The 23,520-nt window shown below is 38.3% G+C and overlaps 1 protein-coding gene across 1 annotated transcript in view; it reads right to left on the reverse strand.

The window, feature by feature from the left end:
• Positions 1 to 2,143: 2,143 nt before the first annotated feature.
• Positions 2,144 to 23,520, reverse strand: part of NAALAD2 (N-acetylated alpha-linked acidic dipeptidase 2) — a 29,883-nt gene continuing 8,506 nt past the window's right edge. Inside the window, exons 7-19 of the mRNA XM_036381299.2 lie at positions 22,621 to 22,714; positions 22,193 to 22,291; positions 20,417 to 20,502; positions 19,645 to 19,764; positions 19,158 to 19,240; positions 16,367 to 16,430; positions 14,370 to 14,437; positions 11,279 to 11,370; positions 9,772 to 9,862; positions 8,852 to 9,116; positions 5,531 to 5,612; positions 4,238 to 4,330; positions 2,144 to 2,911 (exon numbers count right to left, since the gene is read on the reverse strand). Of these exons, the coding sequence (XP_036237192.1) occupies positions 2,722 to 2,911; positions 4,238 to 4,330; positions 5,531 to 5,612; positions 8,852 to 9,116; positions 9,772 to 9,862; positions 11,279 to 11,370; positions 14,370 to 14,437; positions 16,367 to 16,430; positions 19,158 to 19,240; positions 19,645 to 19,764; positions 20,417 to 20,502; positions 22,193 to 22,291; positions 22,621 to 22,714 (1,427 nt within the window). The 3' untranslated portion in view covers positions 2,144 to 2,721. The remainder of the gene's footprint in view (positions 2,912 to 4,237; positions 4,331 to 5,530; positions 5,613 to 8,851; positions 9,117 to 9,771; positions 9,863 to 11,278; positions 11,371 to 14,369; positions 14,438 to 16,366; positions 16,431 to 19,157; positions 19,241 to 19,644; positions 19,765 to 20,416; positions 20,503 to 22,192; positions 22,292 to 22,620; positions 22,715 to 23,520) is intronic.

Below are 23,520 nucleotides of genomic sequence, written 5' to 3' on the forward strand. Positions count from 1 at the left end.
AAGCAATCAATGCCAGCTGTGCATTCAGCCTGCTGTGAGCTGTAATTTATTCTTACAGCTTCAAACTGCACAGGGAAGCAAGGAGAGATTGTATGCTCTTTGCAGCAGCAAGGTAATAGTACAGAACCTCAAAGGCTAGCTACCACTGAAAGAGTTATGTTTGCTGGTGAAACATTTGTTCACTGGTTTATACATTTCTGTAAATGAAGGAAGAGAAAGTTTCAACAAATATTTCCTTACAATGTGGAAGCTCCTTGTTTGCCTTATACTCTGATGATCCTTCAGCAGCAACCAGTGGCAGATCCAAAGTTGGCTGCTGCTCATGAGGAAGAGGCACTCATGGCTTTTTTCTACCGTCTAGATATCCTAACCCTCCCTTGGGGGCACACTCAGTACTGCCCATTGCAGTTAACGTAGAGTTATGATGGAGCAGAAAGGGCACACGATTCAAAGAAAGGGAAGAAAAACCCAGTGCAGTTATGTACCAGTCACATCTTTGCAAGATATTCTTAAGCAGTAAGTTCAGCTACAGATGAGATGAAAACTGTGAGTGTCCCCAGTTAGGTAAAAGTAAAGAGAACAACAAAAATGTATCCACTGTTCATAGGATCATAGAATGGTTTAGGTTGGAAGGGACCCTAAAGATCCTCTAGTTCCAGCACCTCTGCCATGGGCAGAGGTGCCTTCCAGTAGACCTTGGGTTGCTCAGAGCTCCTTCCAGCCTGGTCTTGAACACCTCCAGGGATGGGGCGTCCACACCTTCTTTGGGCAACCTGTGTCAGTGCCTCGTCACCCTCACAGTAAAGAATTTCTTCTCCTCTAAACCCACCTTCTTCCAGTTTGAAGCCATCCCCCCTTGTCCTATCACTACACTCCCCTGTAAATAATCCCTCTTCAGCCTTCTTTAGCTACTCAAAGGCTGTAAATAATGTCTTTCCAGAGCCTGCCATTTCGAGGCTGAACAACCGTAGCCATCTCAGTCTTGTGCTCATGAGAGAGAGATACTCCAGCCCTTTGATCGTCTTCATAGCCTCCTCTGGACTTGCTCCAATAGGCCTACATGGCTGTTATGCTGGGGCCTCAGGGCTGGAAGCAGCACTCCAGGTGGAGCCTTGCCAGAGGAGAGGGAAAGAATCACCTGTTCTGTGCCCCAGCATCAGCTACTCCTGTCTCTTACGTGTGTGCTAGCAAGGTCAGTTTTGCACTCCATTTCCCAACAGAAGCGGTAAAGCATGGACTGTGGAAGTGTAATTTCCTCCTCATGTGCCTAAGGTTTGATCTGCGAAAAAGCAATTGAGCAGTAAAGTATGAGAAAAACATCCACAAGCACGCAGTCCTTCATCTTTCACAGAGGCATATTAGAGGCGATGCCAGTGAAAGCCTCTCGTCTTGGTGGCATATATCCCCCAAAACAACTTCCCACAAGTTATTTCTTGTTCCCGTGTTTGAATTCAAGGCATCTGAGATGACAACAGCAACTCTGGCCTGCTTTTCTAATTCTCTCCTTTTTAGAGCAACATCTGTTCTATTCCCCATAAAACTAAGATTTTATTCCTACAACATGGTGCAATTTATGGTAGTGAGAAAAAGTGTAGTATATTTTACATAAGAGATGAAATTGGCTAATGTCAGTTTCCACAAGCTGGAATTTAATTCAGTAAAATTCTAGCAATTTTATTAGTTTTAAAGCATGTAGATGAAAATTACACCTGAGGGGCAAATGAAGCAAGAAATTTTATTTTTTTTTCTTTTTATACAAACTAAACAGTTTTGTATAACTGGCCTTCTCAAGCATTTCAGTTCCTCTTTGAATGTAAAATCAGCTCCTACTGGGAAATGTCATTCAGGTCTTACTTGAAGACAGAATTATCTCAAGCTCCATGCTAATAGTAAGTGTCCTCCAGCTCCTTCAGATGAAAAAATATGAAGTAGATTGCCTGGGAGAAAATAGGAACAAAATGCCATGGGTTCAGAGCTAGAGAAGGTGCCAAAAAGAGCAGGGAGAGAGATTTGCACTTTTCCAATGGAAGGAGATGCATAGAGACTTTCAGAGGGATGGGTGTGCACTCCACGGAATGCGTGCTTTTGGATTTCTGCACATAAGCAGCTGTTTTCCTTGATTATCAAGAATGGCCAGTACTGCTTTGGCAACCAGTAGGAGAGTCACTTATTTATTTTTTTCAAGAAAGCAAATAAGTGTAAAGAGCATTCACCAGTTCTGCAGAATAGATTCTTATATGCAGAGATGCCTTTTAATTATAAAAGTATCAGAACAAGAAATACAGGCTGAGTATTATATTTTTTCCATCAAAATGCATGCTGTTGATCACTGCTGTGGACAAAATTTGCAGGTAGCTTGGCAAATAATTGTTTTCATAACTTTACATCCAAAACATTGGGTCCTCAAAGCTGGTAGATCTCTCAGAAAATTCTAATCAGAAACTGATTGTTCCTGCTTCCCCCCCCTTCCCACTTCTCCCCACACCCAAATTTGCTTCTACCCAGGGTTGTTCATGAAGCTACAGTTCTGTGAGTAGCAGAGATGCAGCAACTCCTAGCTCAGGAGTTCTCTGACACACAGAGCTCTGCTCACCTGCCATGTGGTTTGGGAGGCTGGAGACTCAGGCAGGGCAGGCAGGCAGTCAGGGACACTGGGACATCGCAGCAGCCTGACAGCTCTGTGTGCCACGCTCTGCTGTGGGAGTTTTCAAAGCCTTCATCTTATGCTACTTCCTTCAGTGTGTCTGCTGCTGCCTGCACAGTGAAGGCTGCAATGGAAATCTGCCTCTTCACTTCTTCCCAGGCTTCACGTTGATCAGCTTTGCTTTCAATATCAAACATGGCATCATAGATTCCTGGGAAGGATTCTCCTGCGTATTTGTTGTGGCTGCTTGGAGCAAAGATAACATGTCTGTGGGAAAAGAAGAAAAAGGCAATTATCCTGAGTAAAAGAAACTATTAATGGGGTGTGTGTTCATTGTATGTGTACTATATGAATAAAACTAGTTATAGGTGTGTTGTGAGAAATGGAGTAGAAACCTCAAAAACAGCTAAGTAGCTGCATAATGGTCAGCAGATTACTTACCTGGGAAAGGAATGTAAAAGGAGGGAGAAAAAATCTCTGGGCAAATTCTTGAGAAAAGCATGAATTATTGAGAAGTGGTCATAATGGATCAGAACTGCACAAAATATCAATCTTATTTTTTGGTATCGTTTTTTTTTCCTAATAATAGCTGTAGGTCTGCAATTAAATTTATTTTAACTATGAAGTATCAAAGCACATTTACACCACGTGAAAAAGTCCTTCCAAATGAAAAGAAACATTAAAATTACATTAATAAATGCAAACAAGTAAGAACTAATTAAAAAAAAAATACAGCTCCAAATGATACCCAACACCCAACAGAAAATTTCTTGAAAGAAATTACTTCATTCTTCTCAAAGTGTGAATGACAGTTTATCCAAGGAGTATGGAAGTGTGATTCCAGTTCTACCTGCCTGGAAGACTTCTGGCACGGCATGAAAGCCATCCATCAGTGAGTCAGACGTATCCAGTTGTTAGGAAAAGGGGGATACTGAAAGCAAAGTGAGGTACTTACACCCCTGACACTGAAAGCTGGCATCTTGTCAGGTATTCCTAATAAAACCCCTGGGTTTCTAGAAAGGGTGTAGTAGTTAGTGGTTTAACCTTTTGGAGCACCTACAGAAGCAGCCAAAACTGGGACAGATGGGGCTCTCCAGCACAGCTCACAGGCCTTTATCCTGTGCTGAAAGGTCCCTCCCTCTCCAAACTCTCCAAGCTTTCCTTTCTTGGCTTCTCTCTTCAACTGACCCTCATTACATATCTGTTCTCATTTACTCTACCCTCTTTTCACTTTTTTTTTTTCAATACAGTTCATTCATTCTTCACTCAATCCTCACTTTGCAGACAATCACAAGAGCAAGTTGTAACAGCAGTAGTACTGCACATCTACAAGTAAAAGTCAGAGTACAATGCTATTGTAGTTTAAGCACAGCTGATAAATAGATCCAAAAGAGACGAATTTGGCTCTACAAGACTGAAGTAGCCAAGTAGTTCTCCTTAAGGATTATAAACAAAGTCCACTACTCGCTGAATTGTACTTAAAGCAAAGTGTTGAACTGTACTTGCTGTGAGACCCATACAGCAATTCAACTGACCGGTCAGCTGCAAAAATAGGGTGCCTTGGACAGCAGGTCAAGAAACTTTCAGCCTCACCTGTAAAACTTCCTTCCTGGCAAGCCCAGAGGATCAGTGAAAGCTCTTTCTACCAACATCAGCTGATCATTCACGATGCGCACTGCAACTGAACTGCAGGAGAGGGAAACAGAGAAACGTCACACAGCAGGGAAACAGAACCTCCCAGTTTCATTTAAAATACTTTTCTTCTCTTTTTTTTTTTTCTTTTTGATAGAAAAAGAAAAAAAGACCAGTGGAGTCTACAGTTCACAGAAAAAGGTGAGGTTTTGCAAATGGAGATTCTGAAACCACGTTTTATTAATGAATTGATATTTCTGTGTTAGAAAACAACATTTCACACTATGCAAAAGAAATATGGGAAACTTTCTGAGAGTGTCAGATACTTGCTTAGTATTAAATGGCACTGGAAAGATAGCACTTAAGAGAATGGAGAAGACCAAGATTTACACAGATGAAGACAGCTAAAGTTTAGTGTCTATTCATAAGCCAAATGTCCATAGTCCTGTTCCAATCTATGCAGTAACATAGTAAGGATGGGATTCAGCTGTCTAAACACAACTGGTACCATATGTGGCCTGCAATGACTGCACTCAGAGGGCACAGGAGTCCTGCAAGGGGCCTTAGGCTGTCAAGCATCATATGGATATCTCAGATATTCTGAATCATCATCCTCTGTCTTTGAAGTGTGCTGAAAGTAAAAGTTCTCACATTGTTGTCATCATATTGCAAAAGTCCCATACCTTACCAGTGATTTCTCATGGGCAGCTCCTTGCAGCACTGACTCCTTCTTCACAGCACAACCAACAAACTCCAACTCTCCTCACCCAGCTAACCCACTCTTTTGTGGCACTCTTCTTCTTATTGGACACAGCTGTGGCCTATTAAGGGCAGGCCTGTTCCTAATCTTTGGTGATTAGTACAGCTGCAATTCCTCAGGTGTGAGACTACCTTCTGCACTATTCTCTTACATTCTATCCCTCCAAATGGCATCGCCTACAATAGTCTAAACAGATCTCAGTCCAAATCTAATTTTCATTGCTACCTGCCTTTCCACATATTACAGTAATTTTAATGACAACCTGATACTAGTAATAAGCTCTACAGCTCATATTATCAATCACAGCAAATATTCCTGTATCTGCTAATTCATCTTAAAAGATACTGCCTGTCTCAGGGCTCAGAGCTTTGTTCTACACTCATCAGAGAGAATCCTTGTGTAGTAGAAGAAATAAAGAACTGCCACTCTGGCTACCTAAGGCAAACCAGGACATAAATATATACATATATACAAATTCTTTTTTTCTGACTTACTCTTTCTTGTCAACTTGTTCAAGTCTCCTGTGAAATTCAGAAGCAGCCTTTGAGAAGTTCACCACAGCAGAAAAAAGAGGATCTAGGAATGGAAGGACTACATGAACAACTTCATAGTATCCACTAAGCCAAATATACCTCTCAGTTGCCCAGAGGGAGAAGAACTACATTTGTCTTGCTGATATAAGAGCATTAATTTTGTCATTTTTACATAATTATTAGTTTTCCTAGTGCAGACTTTAAAGAGCTGCACTACTAGCAAATACCTGTTGCAATAAGAGTAGCAGTAAAGCAGAGTGCTTGGGAAAGCTTTCACAACCATACATCTTCCCTTTGCCTTGCAAGCAAAAAACTGGCTGTCATTGCAAACTGAGAGCTCTGCAACTTCCTGTTAAACGAATGCACTGCAGTGTTCAGGTATAAAAAGCCTGGCTTCCATCAGAAACACCAGCTGTTCCAGAAGGCTGTAGAAGAACAGCAGGATGTTGCTGAGGAGAAAGATGTGCCATTCACAGCACAACAGGAGAGTTTGATACATGCTCTGAGCAGTGTGAGGTGAGGCACAGAAGGCACAGCTGTCGTGGCACACAGGGACAGACACAGCAGGTTTCAGCAGCCAAGTCCTGTGCTTGCTGCACGCTGGAATTGCAGCACAGGAGGTGCCTGTGCCACATTCCCCCATGCTGTCCCCCAGCACTGCCACTCAGACCCCAGGGGATTGCCTGACTGTGTGCAGGCAGGTGGGCAGGAATGGCTGCTGCTTTTTCCTGCCCAGTACATCCAAGACATGTGGAATAACTTAGAGAAGCAGCAGGCCTTCCTTTTAATGGCAGTAGCAGCTGTGATGTGGAGGGCTGTATTAATACAGACCTGGGAAAAGTATTGATTTATGCAAGTTATTTTTGTAGAATAAATCACAGGTGGAGGTTATGACACCAAATTCTGGCCCCATCAACACTCAACTCAATTAGAAAGAAAGTTTTAAACTTTCTGATGTAAATTTTGCCCACAAGTTTCAGAAAACTTTGGCTAAACCAGAGTATTATCTCTTCAACTGTGCAGGAAGATGGGACATAGGATTAGATCATCCCCTAAATCCAGTCCTCTGTTGGCAACTATTATCCCTTCATTGTTTATAGCTTTATCATCCAATTTCACGTGACAGGCTTTCTGTTCCCAGGACTGCTATTGAAAGCTGTTCCTCAGTCTCATTTCCTCTCCTGTTTCTAGCAAACTTATTTATTCATCACAAGCCTACACTTGCTTTATTTTTGTCTTATTGCTGTTGTTTAGTTGGTGCAATTGGAGGCACAGATTTTATGCATGCAAGCTGTTTACAGACTGCAGCTCAGAGGGACACGTCACCTTGTGAGGGTGAGAATTCACACTTGTCCACAACCCTGTGGCAAGAGCTCTAAGTCTGCCTGGGGCAGAGTCCTGCTCTGCTGACATCATGGCCATATCACAGCAACAGATTATATTTCAGAAGCAGTAGGAGGGGATTAAAGAGAGGGAAAAAAATAAAAAGACCATCTGAAAAATAATGTAAGAAACTTTGTGTTCATGTTCCCTAGCTCTTCAGTGTTGTCAATGTTGGTTATTTTAGAAAACATCACATTTCTTTTTTCTCCACTTGAAAACATTATTTCCTGATAGCATATGACTACATGCACAAATTTTACGAAAAAAAAAATGTTCCAGCCTTCATTGTTGCAGATGAACAGCCAAAATGTGAATCCAAATGCAAATAAGAACCTTAATCAATTATTTTGAAGGACAACTATATGATTTAGTTAGGATTAATCAACAATTTTCTGACATTCAGTGTTGACAATAAGCAATTCTATAAAAGTGCTGAGTGAAATAAACTTTAATTTTCACAGTATTGTAAAGCCTACCTATATTATTTAATGTACTCTGGTGCAATACAATAAATAAAAAATTAGAAAATTTAGCTTCATTCAAGAAATAAATTAAAATTCATCAGGCATCAGAGAAGAGCCATGAAAATAATGATGAGACTGAAAAACATGCCTTGTAAAAAATAGTCAAAATAACAGATTTATAAAATATTAAGGAGTGGTCTCAGTGTTATTTGGGTAAAAAAAAGCTAAAAGTAGAATTGCTTCTAAATTCTAGGAATGAGAATAGATGCATTGGTCAGGAGGTAGTTTGTGCAACTTTTAATCTGAAAATAGATAAAAAAACAATGAAAATAAATATTTTCACAGATATTTTGATAGATGTCCTACTACTGCAAAAAAAAAAAAGAAAATATTTGATCTTACAAGACATGCTGCAGTGAACACTAGAACATGTTGAAGTAGCTCTGGGTGTTTTACAGAATCTCAGACCAGATGATCCATCAAACAAGATGCTTCCTCTGTCTCAAGAGGCCTTTTTACAAAAAAGGGTGTCTTCTCAAAATAGTCAACAATTTTTCACCTAAACCATTAATGACGTTTCAAGCATAATTTTTAACCTCCCCCAAATGTGGGTTCGAGTTGAGTTTCTTACAATATTTCACATGCCCCAAACGAGGACTGCATCTCCAAAAGGTGATTTGTATCTCTAAGTCATGGGTTCATCAGATAGCAAGTGAATTAGGACTGACTGAAATATCTCCTTGGTGCAGAAACACAAGGAGTGATCAAGGCAAGAAGGAAAAAAGAAGAAAAAAAGAGGAGACTGAAAATGGCTGTGGAAGCTATCCCAGCCTGGGATCCTGAGCACTGTGCTGCTTTAGATCTGTTTTATGGGCTCCAGAACTATGTGCTCAGCAAACAGATGTATTCATGTAGGAGAGCTGGAAAGGTGCTCCTGTGGCTTAAAAATAGTAGCCAGGCACTGAGGGAGATGGTGGAGCTCCCCAGGGTCAGCTGAAGTTTTGGATGAAGAGGAATGGACACCTATGTCCCTCGATTTCAAACAGTTGCCATAAGCACTTGACTTGTATTTTTTAAGCAAGGAAGTAAGGACCAGGCTGAGATACCACTTTGTCCTACATTTGACGTCCTTGACTGCCTGTCAGCACTGTAATTAATAATATGCATGAAAATTCTTATAACCCTTAGTAATTGACCAGCACTGAACCCTCTTATCAACCCTTAGTAATTGACCACCACACCCTCTTATCAAGACAATAATGAGCTAAACCTGTGTTGTGTTTAGAAAAAAAAAAAAAAATTTGAGGCTCTTTACCATGAGGGCAAATTTCAAACAGGAAAGAAAGGAATTAATTTGCAGAGCTATGACAGATGTAACATGTCCCTGCACGATTCTAATTAATGCACATAATGCAGACCTGTGGCTGCTACTCACCAAATGATACTTTGTGAAGTTTCAGCTGTTCCTCATGCTTCTTGGCTAATTTATAAATTCTGTTGCTGTATCCTTTTAAGGCTTCTCCATAGTCTCTAGAGTCGAATGGAATGACCTGGGAATCTGCCAGCTCATAAACCAGTTTTCCTCGTAACTGGGCAATTGTTAGCTGTTTCTTGAAGGTGGGGTCATAAAATTTTTCCACTAGCTCAAATGTCTCGTACACAGTGTGATAAACAGGATAACTGCTGAATTTGTCTGCTTTCTGGAAAAGAGCAAGCAAATTTGTCAATGCCCTGTATTCTGACTGCAGTTAAAAGATGTATTGATCCCTTTATGACCCTGATGCTTTGTTTGGTTTCCAAATCAAAAAAGCTATCTGCTACAAAACACAATTTAATATCCTTCATTTGTATGTGTTTGTATTAAAAAATTAAACCAGTCTGAATCCATGGACTGTTGCACAGGATTGAGCACGCTTCCTTCTCTCTACCCACACAGACCTGCCTTCAGTTCCATTGCACAGAGGTTGCCTTCTCCAAGAGTGAAAACAGTTTGGAGTTTGGATAGCAAAAGTCATCAATCATAGCCCCTTTTTACCTTGTGTAGCTGTTTCTGAACACAGCTATGGAAGATTTGTATATTAAGGGGACTATTAATAGCATGGTGGAACAAACTGTCCACCTTCAATCAGACTCTATAAATACCTCTCTGTGAACTTGACATCCTATAGAATATACACATCACTGTAACATGTTTTATTCTCCAAACATTTAGGTTTCTTGTTAAATTAAGAAACATCACTGTATACAAACCAGTCAAAGATGCTTTGAAACTTTTTTATTAATTATGAATAAATGCTTTTAACAGGATGACTGCTCAGCACTATCAAACTTCTTTGAGCAGTCTGTCAGACTTACCCTGTTCTTGGTGTAACGAGCTCTGCCTGATGCTATTCCCAGTCGCTGGAAGTAAGCTTCAAAATCACTGCCTGACCCCAGTTTGTTTATTCTGCAAGCAGAAAAGACAACATCTTAGTGAGGGCACTTACTGAACAGTATGGTAGTAATTTATGCAAAATGCAGATTTTTCAGAGAAATTGAGGTCAGTTTTTCTGAAGGGCACATCAGGGACACTAGCAAGATCAAAGGCCAGATTAATAGCAAGCTTAATTACTTAACTGATTTTATTCCAACACTGATTCAGTATCCAATATTGCTAGGAAGATCTTTTAATTGTAGCAATCCTAATTATGGCAAAGCTGACATTAAAAATACAAACAATTTATGCACAGGAGCCATAAAATTGTATCAGCCATGTCTCTGCCGTCTTAAAACATCAATCATCTATTTCCAAACTAATACGAATTGGGCAGCAGTATGTGTAAAGACAGATGTGTTTGTGTACTTGGCACATTCCGCAGCAGAATCCAAGACCGATAAATAATTCCCGCTGCGAAAGGCACGGGCGGCATTCGGCACCCGCGGGCCGCCGCTGCCATCTGATGGGGAGCTGCGGCGTGGCAGGGGCAAGGAGACGGCAGAAGACAGACACAGCACCCGAAGTATTTTCAAATATTTATATTTGAAGTTAAGTTTCAGGTTTATATGTCTGGCCGGATGAATAATTAGTGTTTATCAGCTAAAAAAAAAAAAAGTTTCCTCTGTTTCCAGGTGAAGTTAGTGTACATAAGGAATGATGTGCATCAACTAAGAAAGATCAAATGTGGCTGCTTTTTCAAAAGGAAGAAATCTCAGTGGGTCTAATGAATCCAGAAACTCATCTTAGCAGAGCCAGAAACATGCAGAAGATTTTTGTCAAATCACAGAAGTGGGCAGTTCTGTCTACCTTATGTCAGTAACGCCACACTGGGAATGAGGTTTAGCCTTTCTGAGTCACAGGTGGAAAGAGTGTTTTGGACTTGCAATACCTTGAAATATGAAGTGCTACTACACTCATATATAGATCTGTAATGTAATACATTTACATTCATTGAATAAACAAGAAATAATTATCTCAAGATTTTTAATTACTGCTTTTTAATTACTGTTCTAGGCAGGTTCTTTCAACTGTTTGCTTATCCTAACAATTTTGATTTTCTCTTATCTAGTAGGTGACTAAACTATGTTTTGAACCCTTTCCCTACCCTGCTTTTTTTGAATGCTTTTCAGATTGCTTTTCTACTAATATAAAGGTCTTTAGAAAGTGTGGGGTTTCATTTCATCACAGGAATAATGTCACCATCATTAAATAAAAATAATACTATTTTATTTTACTATTAAAAATATTATTGCTAGAGGGTCACCTTGCACTAGAAGATTTTTTATTGCTGCCATAAATAGCACATCTCAAAAAATTCTAGTGAATAGCCATGCCATGATATGATTAAAATATTGGGGTAATAAACCCCGAAACATATTAACTTACCTGGGAAAGTTATTATTTTCAGATGAGGGATCTTTCTCCAGCCAGCTCTCATAAAGAGATTTATTTTCATAACCCTCATCAGGGCTTAAAATCTGGAGAGGGAAATATGATAATCTCATTGAAAATACTTCTAACTCGATTCATTATCAAAGGAGATCTTTGCAGCTCCCTGCTTCATTCTTAACCAGCAGTGCTGCTGCACGCAGGGAAGTGAATATTGACATTTGTTACTCACATTTATGCATTCCCAAACAAGGAAAGCATCTCACAGGCACTTGGAACCAACCACAGATAGCAGGAAAGAACAGGTTAAAAGGATGCTACCTGGAGCTCATCTACTACCGGGGAAATGGGCATGTACACACACAACAGCAAATATAATACTGTGGGACTCCTCAGTTTACTGGAACCTGCTTTCCTTTCAGCAGGCATGGGGAGATGACAATCACAAGCCTGTTTGTCCTGAGGTTTACCCTGCACAGCAGCAATATTCTCTCAACAAGGCTAAACCTAAAATTCGACTGCATGTTCTGCAGGAAAGGTACAAAATAATTATAGCAGTTCCAAGGGAACTCAACCAAGCCTGGAGAATCATTGTGCAAGACACCGTATGTACAAATGTAGGTCTCACCCTCACCTCAAAAAAACCCCCAAAAGCTCTGTAACCAGGATGGAAAAGGTAAATATTAGTGTTGTCATCATGCTGCCAGCAGAACTATGAAAGAGTATAAAATAAGTTGACGAAAGCTCTTAGAAAATCTGTGGCAGACTAGAAATAAGTCAAGACTCCAACCCTGGTCTTCACCTACACTTAAACAACCTTTAATAGACATGGTCCTTTAAGTATAAGATTGGCTATTATGTGCAGAGGATTGGATTTTTTTTTTCCAAAGTACAAAGCATAAATGTTCATGGACACTTACATGGTCCCACCATGTTGTTGAGACTTAAATTCGACCTTGAAAAACATTCAGACTCCAAATTGAAATTGCAAAGAGTTCTGACCTCTGAGATTCTGTCAGCAGCTAGCAGGAAAATAACAACTTTGTGAAATAACTGCTTGGCTGCTGTCATTTCTGGGTACTCTGGTCAAGTCCTAGGGCTAAAGTGAAAAATGCACATTAATAAGAGCAAGCTGAACTCTGGCATGTGGGAGGAAAAGCACTCTATGCTCTGGCAAAGATGTTATTCTAACAGTTTTGGTCATGTAAAAACATTGGTCAGCTTTTTCATACAACACTGAGAGCATAGTAAAACATATTTGCCCGGACTTAGATCCAAATCTAGGATCAGCATAAGCTTCCTGCTAACTCAAGAGAAGATGAAGAGTTCTCTAACTATAAATGCAAAAGAAGCAGTGATAATCACAGGAGGATTGGAGTTGAACTATTGCAGACACCATTTGGTGGTGACCAAATGTCTAAACCCTGGCAGTAAAGCAGGGCCAAGAAGAGAGTCAACAGCTCAATGTCCCATCTGTATGCTGGACCACACTTAAAGGCAGACCTCCCTGAAAGAAAACACTTCATGTGTACACTACATTTCTTTCTGGTGAGGACTGGCCCACTGAAAAACAAGAAGAGCAAAGAGGTCTTTGGATGTTGGATAACTGGGTGTTGGACACCTTAATAGGAACAGAAATAACTTTCCTTAGGACAGGCATAATCAGGCTGCCAGGTTTTCTATTGTTTACATCATGCTTCTACTGTTAAAAGCTAAAATAACAGTGAATATGACATTTATTTTTACAAGTCAGTCTCAAGTACTTTGCCTGGTTACTTTAATGGAAGTTTTCTACTCAAATCAGCAATAGCTGGATAGTTGACTTAAGATCAGAGCTAGGTACTAATTTTAGCATCGAGCACTTTTTTGTAACTTTGTTTATCTTTTACAGTGAAATGTCTTCCTGAGTTAGTGGCTTGCTGCAGAGAGAAAGTAAATTATTTTATCAACGGCCCTGCAGCACTAAGGACACGAAAAGTTTTTTAGACAAAAGAGAATGCTCTTCAGTGTGCCAAGAGTCAGAGCTAATATTCGAACAGCACAGCTTCTTCCCTCCGCAAGGATGAAAGATTAAGACAGAATTGACAGGAAAATAAAATGTAGAAAAGAATAGAAAATCATGGGAATAGCACAGATAAACTTTCCCAGATCTAAACCATGGCATTTCAGGTGGGAGAAGTGTGCCGTGTTTGAAAATAACTTGGGATGAATGCATCTAGCAGGATGGGAGATTGGTAGCTGGAGCCATCCTACTAAGTGCCATTACAGGGCAGATTTTTACATTGGACCAAGTGACCTGAGTTCCCTTAAGATTAGGGGGGGAATAGTTTGAGTTCAGTACATACAAAGGTAGACAACCACATTTGGTCAAACAAATCTCATCCTAAAGGAACCAATTTCTACCCAATGCCTTTACAGGGAGCCTTGTTGCTCTTGTTCTGTCTTTTGTTAGCTGAGATGAATCCTCATCTGAGGGTAGTGGCAATGGCTCATGACAGGAGTCTAATCTGGTTAACTCAAATGGAAAATAAAGTTCCATGCTTTAGTGGATCACAACCTTTCAGCATTATGGTAACATATCCCGAGAGGTGAAAGTAAAGGAGTCATGGTTGTTTCAAGTCACCACTTGAAACAAAGCAAATCCACATATCAGGCCTGTTAAAAAACCTTCTTAATCCTTCAATATTTATCACATATTTCAGGGGCTGAGTGAGATATGGAGGAGATTCAGGGGAACAGACAGTGAGAAAATGGTAGCCAGCCAATGTCAAAAATATTTCCCTTCAATGTTTATAACTTTAGAGAATTGATCTTGCTCAAGCATTTTGCTTTTATTATTACTATTTTTACTCTATATTGCAAATAAGATTCCACTTATGTCAGTGACACATTTCCATCCTTTTAAGAATACTGAGGAACTGTGAGCATGGACTGTGTACTGCTGATGGGATGTTTTGCTATTGATTTTGGTGGAATCTTCTAGTACAGCAATAAAACAGTCTGGTATTATTCGATAGTCCAATTTTATCAAATAAACTTGGAGTCTTACTTATTCTTAGAAAGGCAGAAAAGTAGATGGGTTCTGTACCTCTTTTGTCAGATTATACACCAGTTTGTAGAGAAGAGGGGTACAGTCAACTCTTAATGTGTAGTTACCTGAAAATAAAACAAAAACATGGAAATTTTCCCTTCATGTACTAGTGGCTTTATCTTCTTAATGGATTAAACCCTGCAGTCCTTTCATAGATAAACTTTTTGACTAAGGCAAAAATTTTGATCTTGCCTCAGAGATATATAGCAATAGACTGCATGGTCTCACTTTGTAAGCTACTGGCACTACAAGGCAATAAAGTATTGGTTATAGTACATCCACAGTAATGTAATTAAGCCTTCCCATAGCTCTAAAGTATGCCTAATTATCCCTCATTAGCTACAAGCCCTTGTCACTCATAAACTTCCCAAAGCTTTCATTGAACAGAAGGCAGACAGTGAGATGATGGAAAAAATACAAGATAATGTTAATGATGTTTCCAAGGAGAGTCTGTATGTGAAAACTGGAAATTCAAGCCACAAAAGTGCTTAAAACAATGACTTGCTTTTCTTCTTTTCATTGCTATAGGACAATAAATAGAAATAATTCACTGTCCAAAAAGCGGTATAAGAAGTGTTGTGGAGAACATATGATGATAAACAAAATAATTTTCAGAGTAGATGAATGCTATGAGTCCACAGGGGATTTTACTGCTCAGGTGAGAGATGTCCAAGGTACTTAAGCCAGTGCACTGAAAATGGTGTTCTTTTCCTTATTACACACTTCTTTTCCAGTTGTTTTGCTTTCACATTTCCTTTAATGCATAAAGCAAGAGACATGTTTGAATAATCAAGATTTAGAAGAAAATTGTTAAGGCAGCAGGATGTTGGCTGCAAACCAACTAAAAAATATGCGTTACAATCCATGGTGAGAATATGAAGCAGTTGTAAACTATTATTTCATTTGTGAGATTTTCTAGGTGTGAAATTCTGCTCTACTTTTTACACAGCATCTAGGCAGCATAAATGAAGGAACAGCTCTAACCCTCCTTATTTCCCAGCTCCAACTGAGCATTTAGAAACTGGGTTTGGCTTTTCTTTCTTTCCAATCCTCTTGTGATAGACAAAATTTTTAGCTGACAGGAATAAAAAGAGTTCCTAAATATGCCTGTAGATATCAATTTTATTCACACACAGGAAGCCCAAATAAGATGGATTTGATGTGGGAAGACTAATGCCCCGAGTAACAGAGGTTATGATGCAGAGCAGCTTCACAGGACCCTTCTGACTATTATTTCAGCACAGGAAACAGGAAGAAAGGTCTTTCTGTAATAAAGTCCAGCACAATTTCAGAAGGATTTTGTAATATAGATCATACAGTTGGGCCCTCTCAAAAAAACAAAGGCCAGTTTCTAAGCAGCATTCCTGAATGGCATATTCTTCTCATAATCTGAAGGACACAGTAAATTGGATAATGGTGGCTGAGGTTTTTTGTGAAACACTTTTCAGGGTCTATTTTTTAAAAAAGTCCTGCTGTAATAAATATATAACCCCCTGCTCCTGGCAATCAACAAAGGTGAGCGCACTGGCTCAAAGCACCAAAGTATCTCTCACCCCCACAAAGTCTAAGCCTGAGATCTTACCATCATAATAATTTACTGTCTCAAAATATTATAATTCCAGAGGGAAAGGAGCTGGAGCTATGACCAGAACAAGGAGCAGACTGTCATATATTAAAACTACAATTGTAAATTAAAGTTAATGCAGCTAAGAGACAGTTTAACATACAGAATGCTCAGTTCCTTAGCACAGAATAATAAACTCCTCCAGAGGAGATATTCTGGACTCAGACACGTGGACTGCAGCTCATGGATGCCACTACTTGCAAAAGAAAGCAACATGAAAACTTAAATTGTTCTCTCTCTCCTCTTAACTCCATATTTGCTACACTTATTCTGTACACCATAATACCTATCTCATGCAGTAAATAATTCACAGAGAACTAATAAAAATTATAGCTGTAAAGTCACGCAAAGTTTAAAATAAAAGACCCACCTTCTATAGAAGAATCTGCGTTGATGTAAGCGACTGCCCGTTCCTGAAGGACTTTGGCATTTTCCTAGGGTTGTAAATGTAAAATCCTTACTTCCAGTTAGTGGCATTTAGTCAAGAGCATGTCAAGTGCATTGTTTTTTAGAGCATTACTATTAAGATCTCAGTCAGGATAATTACTACTGCGTACCTTACTAATTATATTGTTTGAGGATGGTAAATGTTCTGAGCATATGAAATTTATTACCCTTTCTGGGACTTAATTTAATTTGTTGTGGAAAACATCCAAAAGTGTAGGTGCTGCCTGCTGCATCACACACGAGCAAAATGGAGCAGGAAAATTACTGGATAGAATTGTAGCACAGTAAAATTAGGTTATTACATGCATTTTAGCTCTGCACTTCTGGACTTTCTGAACATGCAACATGTGACTGTGAGGTCAGCCAGAACTCCTCCATGCTTTTAATCCCTAGTCTTCTATTATGTGCTCCCAGCACCGAACTCAATTTTAACACTGATAAACCAAGCACTCCTGACATATCTACAATCTTCCTTTTCAAAAGGGAAAGCCAAAGCACTGAAATTTTCTTCTTAAATGCAGTTGACTGACTATTTTGAGTTCACTAAGCATTGCTTTCATGCTAATTATATGCAGACATGTTTATTTTTTTTTTCCAAACTGGTAATTATGTTTGAAATTGATACTCTAATTAGTAAGTGGTATTTCACAAGATTTTTGCTTTGTGACAGATATTTTAATTAGGTTAGCAATTGTTACTTGATTCATTCAATTTATAACCCAACTAATAATTTGTAAGTCACGTGAACTAAAAATTTAATTGGTAATTAATAATTACATCATGTAAAAAAAAAAAACAAAACCACACAGGAGAGGAGATCATGCAAAAGAATATGATGGGAGGGAGCAAGACTGTACTTGCCTATATGGAGCCTTGCATATATGCAAAATCATATTTGCAGCATAAATAAATATCTGTGTTTATGAGCTATGGAGATCATCTGTGTATCAAAAGAATGTTGCCACAGCTGAATTCTTTCTGTTACACAGAAGATGGTGAATATAATGGGTTAATTTTCCTCGAGATTTAATACATGACAGATCTGGCAGCTGCAGAGAAGAGGAATGTAAGCTGTGAGGAATGTCTCTAGAGAAACTGAATCTAATTCATGTCTAAAAAAGTAGTAATGCACACCACCAAGATGAAGTAAGGAAAAATAAAATTAAAAGACACGTTCAAATATGAACTGTGCTTACAGTTTTCTAACCTTATACAGCTGCCATTTCATGAAATAATGAACGATAGATTACTAGATACCAAATTATTACAAAAAACCCATTACAGAACAGTAGTAGCAATATTTAACAAATAGAAAATAAGAAAACTCCCTAATTTATTAATGACTTGTTCAAGAGAAATTGGTTTCTTTAGTATCATTGTTTCATATTCCTCATAATGAAAACAATTGTGTGGTTTTTTTCTTGACAGCAACTCTATGTATGCAGAGATATACAAAGAAATCACAAAGTTTACATACAGCATATTTTTGCCACCAGTGGAGTTCAGGTGGGATGAAAATTTAATGCCAACTCTTTAAAATATCTTAGTAAATTATTTAAAATAATTTAAATTACTTTTTCTTCATGTTTCATAAACCAGCAGTAAGATGAAGACATTGTTAAAGCTGGAAGCCAGTTTATGAGTGAAAAAAGTAGCGCAAATCTGAAGGAATAGAAATCTCAGCTTTGTTAACAGAAGAGTGATGGAATCCCCTTGCTGTTTGGAAGCATTTTTCTGGGTTTGTTATCTCCTCTGACACGTGCCGTTTTACTATGTAATTTTGTGATTTGCTGAAACACATGGCAATAAACTAAACTGAAAGATTTTTTATTTTATAGATTCTGAAAGCTATATCCACACAGCTAAATATTAACTCGTAAATAAAATTCCAATAGAAGAATAAGACAACACATTTCTGTTAAACTATTCAGTACTAATAAATTGACATAGTTCAGCAGAAATGTGTTTTATCAGGCAATTTTCTTCCTGCTCTATTTCTAATTTAGATTTTACAGACAAAGCAATGAAAACTCTTGTAAGACCTATATTTCTTATTGGGGTTGAACAAATCTACTAAGAACTGAATATGCCCAATAGGAAAAGGAAGATAGAAATACCCAGAACCTCATTTCTGAATTTGCCAACATTCTTCTTTCAGACAGGTATATAGTCAGGGATCCTCCTACAGAATTAATTGACTGTCCTGCCCCCGAGCCTCTACAATGCTGGAATTCACAGGAATTTTGATTCTATTCACTCATAAATGATCTATTCTTTCATTTGCACAGTAGGATTGATTTTTATACAAAGGCTTGGCATGCTTACAGATCAGAAGTTCAGGATCTGGACTTGAATTTATAGAAACTAAGGAATTTCTCAAATAGAAAGTTAGACCAATCTGGATTAAATAAAATGGTATAATTCTGTTAAATTATGAGATATATTTCCACATAGAGACCACTGTGGGATATTAGCTTTGAATCAAAGTATATTTTTAAATCTTAAAAGAGTTAGTGCACTTATGTTGTAAGAAGCTAGGTAGGTAGGTAATTTATATAAATACATGAGTGCCTCACAACACCTGAAGGAGTCTGTTGTACTCCAATTTTTCCACAGAGTTTTTGATTGCAGTTTAGGTATAGATCCTGGGTACTGTAGTCACCTGCAACACACTTTCAAGTTTTGCTTTACTTTACATAGGTTTTTTTATTTACCTCAGCCCACTCTGTGGAACCCAATAATCCAAATTCTTCTGCATCCCAGCTAGCAAAAATAATAGTTCGCCTAGGTCTCCAACCTGCAATTACATCATTAAACTTGAAAATTCAACTTATACTTTAAAAGTCTACTGACCACAGTGTATTGAAATTGCTTTAAAAACAGCACTTAACTGATATAACAGTAAAAAAATCCTCTCTAAAATCCTTAGAGGAACATATTACTGCAGAGGCATTTCTTCTTAATGCAATATTTTCAATCTGCACAGCTAAGAGGGTACCATTACACTCACGAGGGGATAAGTTCAGCCAACTACCACACAATGCCACATATGCATCTCTTCAATGAATCTACAACTTTCATAATGAGAAATAAAACTTTCTGTAGAGGTGAAAAGTTAAATCAATAGAACAACTTATGGAAGCACTGATCCTCAAAGCTGCTGTTTTTCATATCCATCATTTTACATCTGTAGTAAGTTACCTTCCATCTTCATTTTACCGAAACTCTGTACGATTTCTTGCAGAACTGCAGCACCAGTGGTTGGATCAATACCACCAAACACCCAAGAGTCTCTATGACCACCTAAAATAATATATCTGTCTGGAAACAAACATACAGTATCAATTAATAATTAAAAATGCACTAGGATTACCTGTGATTTCCTTTGACTGCATCTTTACTTGTATGAAATCAAATATGAAGTTCAATACCAGTGCTACAAGTTTATTTCTTAAGGGAAACTGCAATCATTCACTTATTCTACTAAGGTCTGCAACTAAAGACAATAAATATTTAATAAATATTTTTCCATCTAAAAGTCTTCGCTCTGTATGACCTGCTACAAGAGCATAATGTATCAATATATAATATATCAATAGTATCCATAGTATAATGTTAATGTTCCAAATCATCACTAGGTTTCTGTAATTTGAATTATGTTAATTTTTGCAAAGGCAAAATGTATGAATGATGTAAGGTGAAGCCTACTGTAAAGTGACAGACATTATAAAAAAACATTCTCTGATGTCTATCACTGTATTTTATAGGGAATGCTATTCTTGGGAATGCCAATGACAAATAGTGTGATGGGAAGGACAGAAAAACTACTGAGAATTTCTCAAGACTCTGTATTGTATGGTTATCTAAAACACTTTAATTTTCTTACAACACAAGTACAATAGAAATATAAAACAAGTACAACACAAATACAAAAGAGAGAAGGAATTAAAATCATCAAGCACCTGATGCTCACCTGGTTCCAGAGCTCCTCTGAGGATGCCAATGACGTTGTAAATTCGTGTTATTTTATTGCTTGTATGAATGTGCATTCTGATTTTTCTGAAATGGAAGGTGGAGTATACATTTCTGATTGATAAGCCAATAAATAGCCAATGCTAATAACATGCAAACCAGAGAGTTTGTGCTTCTGTCCTGCCTTGAGTTTTCAGCACTCATCCAACGTGTGTTCAGCACTGTCATGCGGTCTCAGAGACCCATTTTTTATTTCAGTAAAGCCTACTGCTGATGCCTTAGAAAAAAGCCTATGAGCTGTTCTAGTCTATACATTTGCAAAGATTTACAGAATTTATAGACCTTTTTTTAATGGCAACCCATCAGATAATTGTGTATTAGACGAATAAACTGAAAAACATGCACAGTGATAAAAAAAAACAAACTACATTTTGACCAAAATTATAATTGTGGATATGCAGATGTTTATAAAGAATACACTTTGGTTTCCTAGCACAGGCCCATACAACAATACAGAACTTGAAGAAAAGATGATTAGGAATATTCATCCAGGAATAAACTGAAATCTGTGTTTAGGACAGTAGATCTAAGTGATTAAGATTTGTCAGTCACAGAATCACAGAATGGTTTGGGTTGGCAGGGACCTTAAAGGTCATCCAGTTCCAACCTCCCTGTCATGGGCAGGGAATCCTCCATTAGAGCCAGAAAACCTTCTACTAGAAGCACAGTTTTTTCTTCCCTGTCCCCTACCAGTAAAATCCACTTGTGAAATTTTATAACAACCAAGGGAATCCAGATATTTGGAGAGATAAAACTAACACATGTTGAGCCCCCTTAAGCTGTGGAAGAAACAAAGCACCAAACAATGGGGGGGTTTGTGTGTCTGGCAAAACCTCAGGAGATCCACATTTGAAGTTATCTTTTCAGCAGCAAATCTGCATAGCTGTCAAAATCAAAACCTACTTCAGGACACCCACTGGATCTTTGCCCAGAAAGTAACAGGCACCAGTGCCTTGAACGTGCATATATGCGCACACTTCCCATGTGCAAGAGACTTTCTACCTAGAATCAAAAGGTTCATTTTGATATGGAACTGCTCTGAGAAAGAACTATGTGTAGAATTAATCCATATTTACAACAAAAATGTTACTCTATCAAGTAGGAAGATGTTAAAAAGCCTACTCAAAAATACAAGTTTTGTGGATGAATCATATTGTTTTCTCACTGTTGCTCTTCAAGATACTCCATACAGCACTGTAATTATGTCAAATATGCTTTCTTATTTAGTTATTCCCACTTTATTAATTTTCAGCTAGCTAGTGTTAAAGCAGAGCAGAAAAGAATAATGATAAATGAAGTCTTTATAAAATTATATATATATATTCAGACATACTCTTGTTTTCCAGGAGATAGAGTAGTGATAATGATACACCATTTTTACACACTGTTTTTTGGGGTCCACTAACAGTCCTCACTGAATAATAACTTCTGTAAACTTAAACTATATTTATGTGGAAAAGTCAGAAAAAAGTGAGCTTTAGCTTTATTGCAATTTATTGTCAAATGTCAGTGTCATGTGGCTTGATCTGCTAATTTATTATCTTTTTCTAATGGAATTTATTTTCAAATTCTAATAATTATCTCCAAATGTATCCTAGCAGAAGGAAGTAAATATCTCCAGAGTATCTTTAGATGTATTGATTGAGAGTCTTTTCCTCAGAGGGATTTTTTTTTTTTTTTGGCAAAATTGTATGAACAGAAAAGTATTAAAACAGACCTTGCAGAAGAGTTGCCTGTGAATCCTGGCCCTATATTATAAGACACATTGAGACTTCCCTTCCAGCTGCTGTCTGGAGCTGCAGGTCCTCCCATTGCACTGTGAAGTGAAAACCAAGACAAATGCAGTTGACCATTAGGCTGAAACCTTAAATTCTCTTAATAATTACTGCAGCCAAAACCTAGGTGGTTTTACAAAATTTTAAAAGCATTATTGCAAAAATAGAATGCTTTAAATTTTCCACATTTTCTGGAATAACTACATTACTACTACATTAATTACTACATTATTACTTCTGAATTACTTTCATTACTACAAAAGAGTAGCAAATGCAAGTAACAACATAGACTTTGCCATCTTAATATGAAAAAATTGTCTGCACATTTGTCAACCCTGACTTCTGGAGAGGAGGGCTGATGTACACTCACCGCAATAATACTTCTGCATCATGATATCCAATGGGATGAACCGGGATTTTGGGAATCCCTACACCTTCATTAACCTTGTACCTGAAAGTGTACTCTGAGAAAACAGAAGAAAATGTAAAGTTTATGGCATTCTTAGCAACTTTAACCAAACTGGAAACACTTCTGAGCAGAGCAGCCACCAGCATACATGATTCTTTTTAATTCTTACATCATTTCTCACACACTGCTTCTAGAAAACCAAACTGTAATGACAGAACCATCTGCACAGCAGTGCAAAAGATGTCGCCATGCTTGATGCATGATTTGCTAGCTAGATTTGCTGTCCAACCATGTTATAACATTTCCTCCAAGCTGGCATGTGAGGTGAAAATGGCACCTGTGCAGCTGCTTGACAAGCTGCAGAGGACATCCACAGATGCCTTTACCTGGGTCGAAGACCGCCAGTGTCTCTCTGAGTCTGCTGGGCTTGGCACACACAACCTCTCCTGGTTTAGGTTGTCCTATGTCCCCAGCAGTGACCACACAAGCCCATGAGGTTTCCAGAAGCATCCCTGTACAGCCATCCCACCAGCACCCAGCACTGGCAGGTATCTTAGCTCAGACCAAGTTTAGGATGCCAACAAGGACAAGAGAAGCACGTGGTGCCAACTTTTGAAAGACTCCAGGCTGCTCTTATTTTTGCTACAGGAATTTTATTCCCCTTAAAAAGGATTTTAAACTGTTTTTTCCTGGAACTTTTGATTAACAAGGAAACATACCTCCAAGTAAAGCTATTAGTCCTCTTTGATGGCAAAGTATAACCTTGTTTAAAAGTGGTCCTCTTGAGAAACATAGACATTTTAAAATGGCTATAATTCTCAGTTGTTTTCTGCTGCTTCACAGTCTGTAAACTTACACATC

Source organism: Molothrus ater, chromosome 2 (genome assembly GCF_012460135.2).
Source record: "Molothrus ater isolate BHLD 08-10-18 breed brown headed cowbird chromosome 2, BPBGC_Mater_1.1, whole genome shotgun sequence".
NCBI classification, from domain to species: Eukaryota; Metazoa; Chordata; class Aves; order Passeriformes; family Icteridae; genus Molothrus; species Molothrus ater.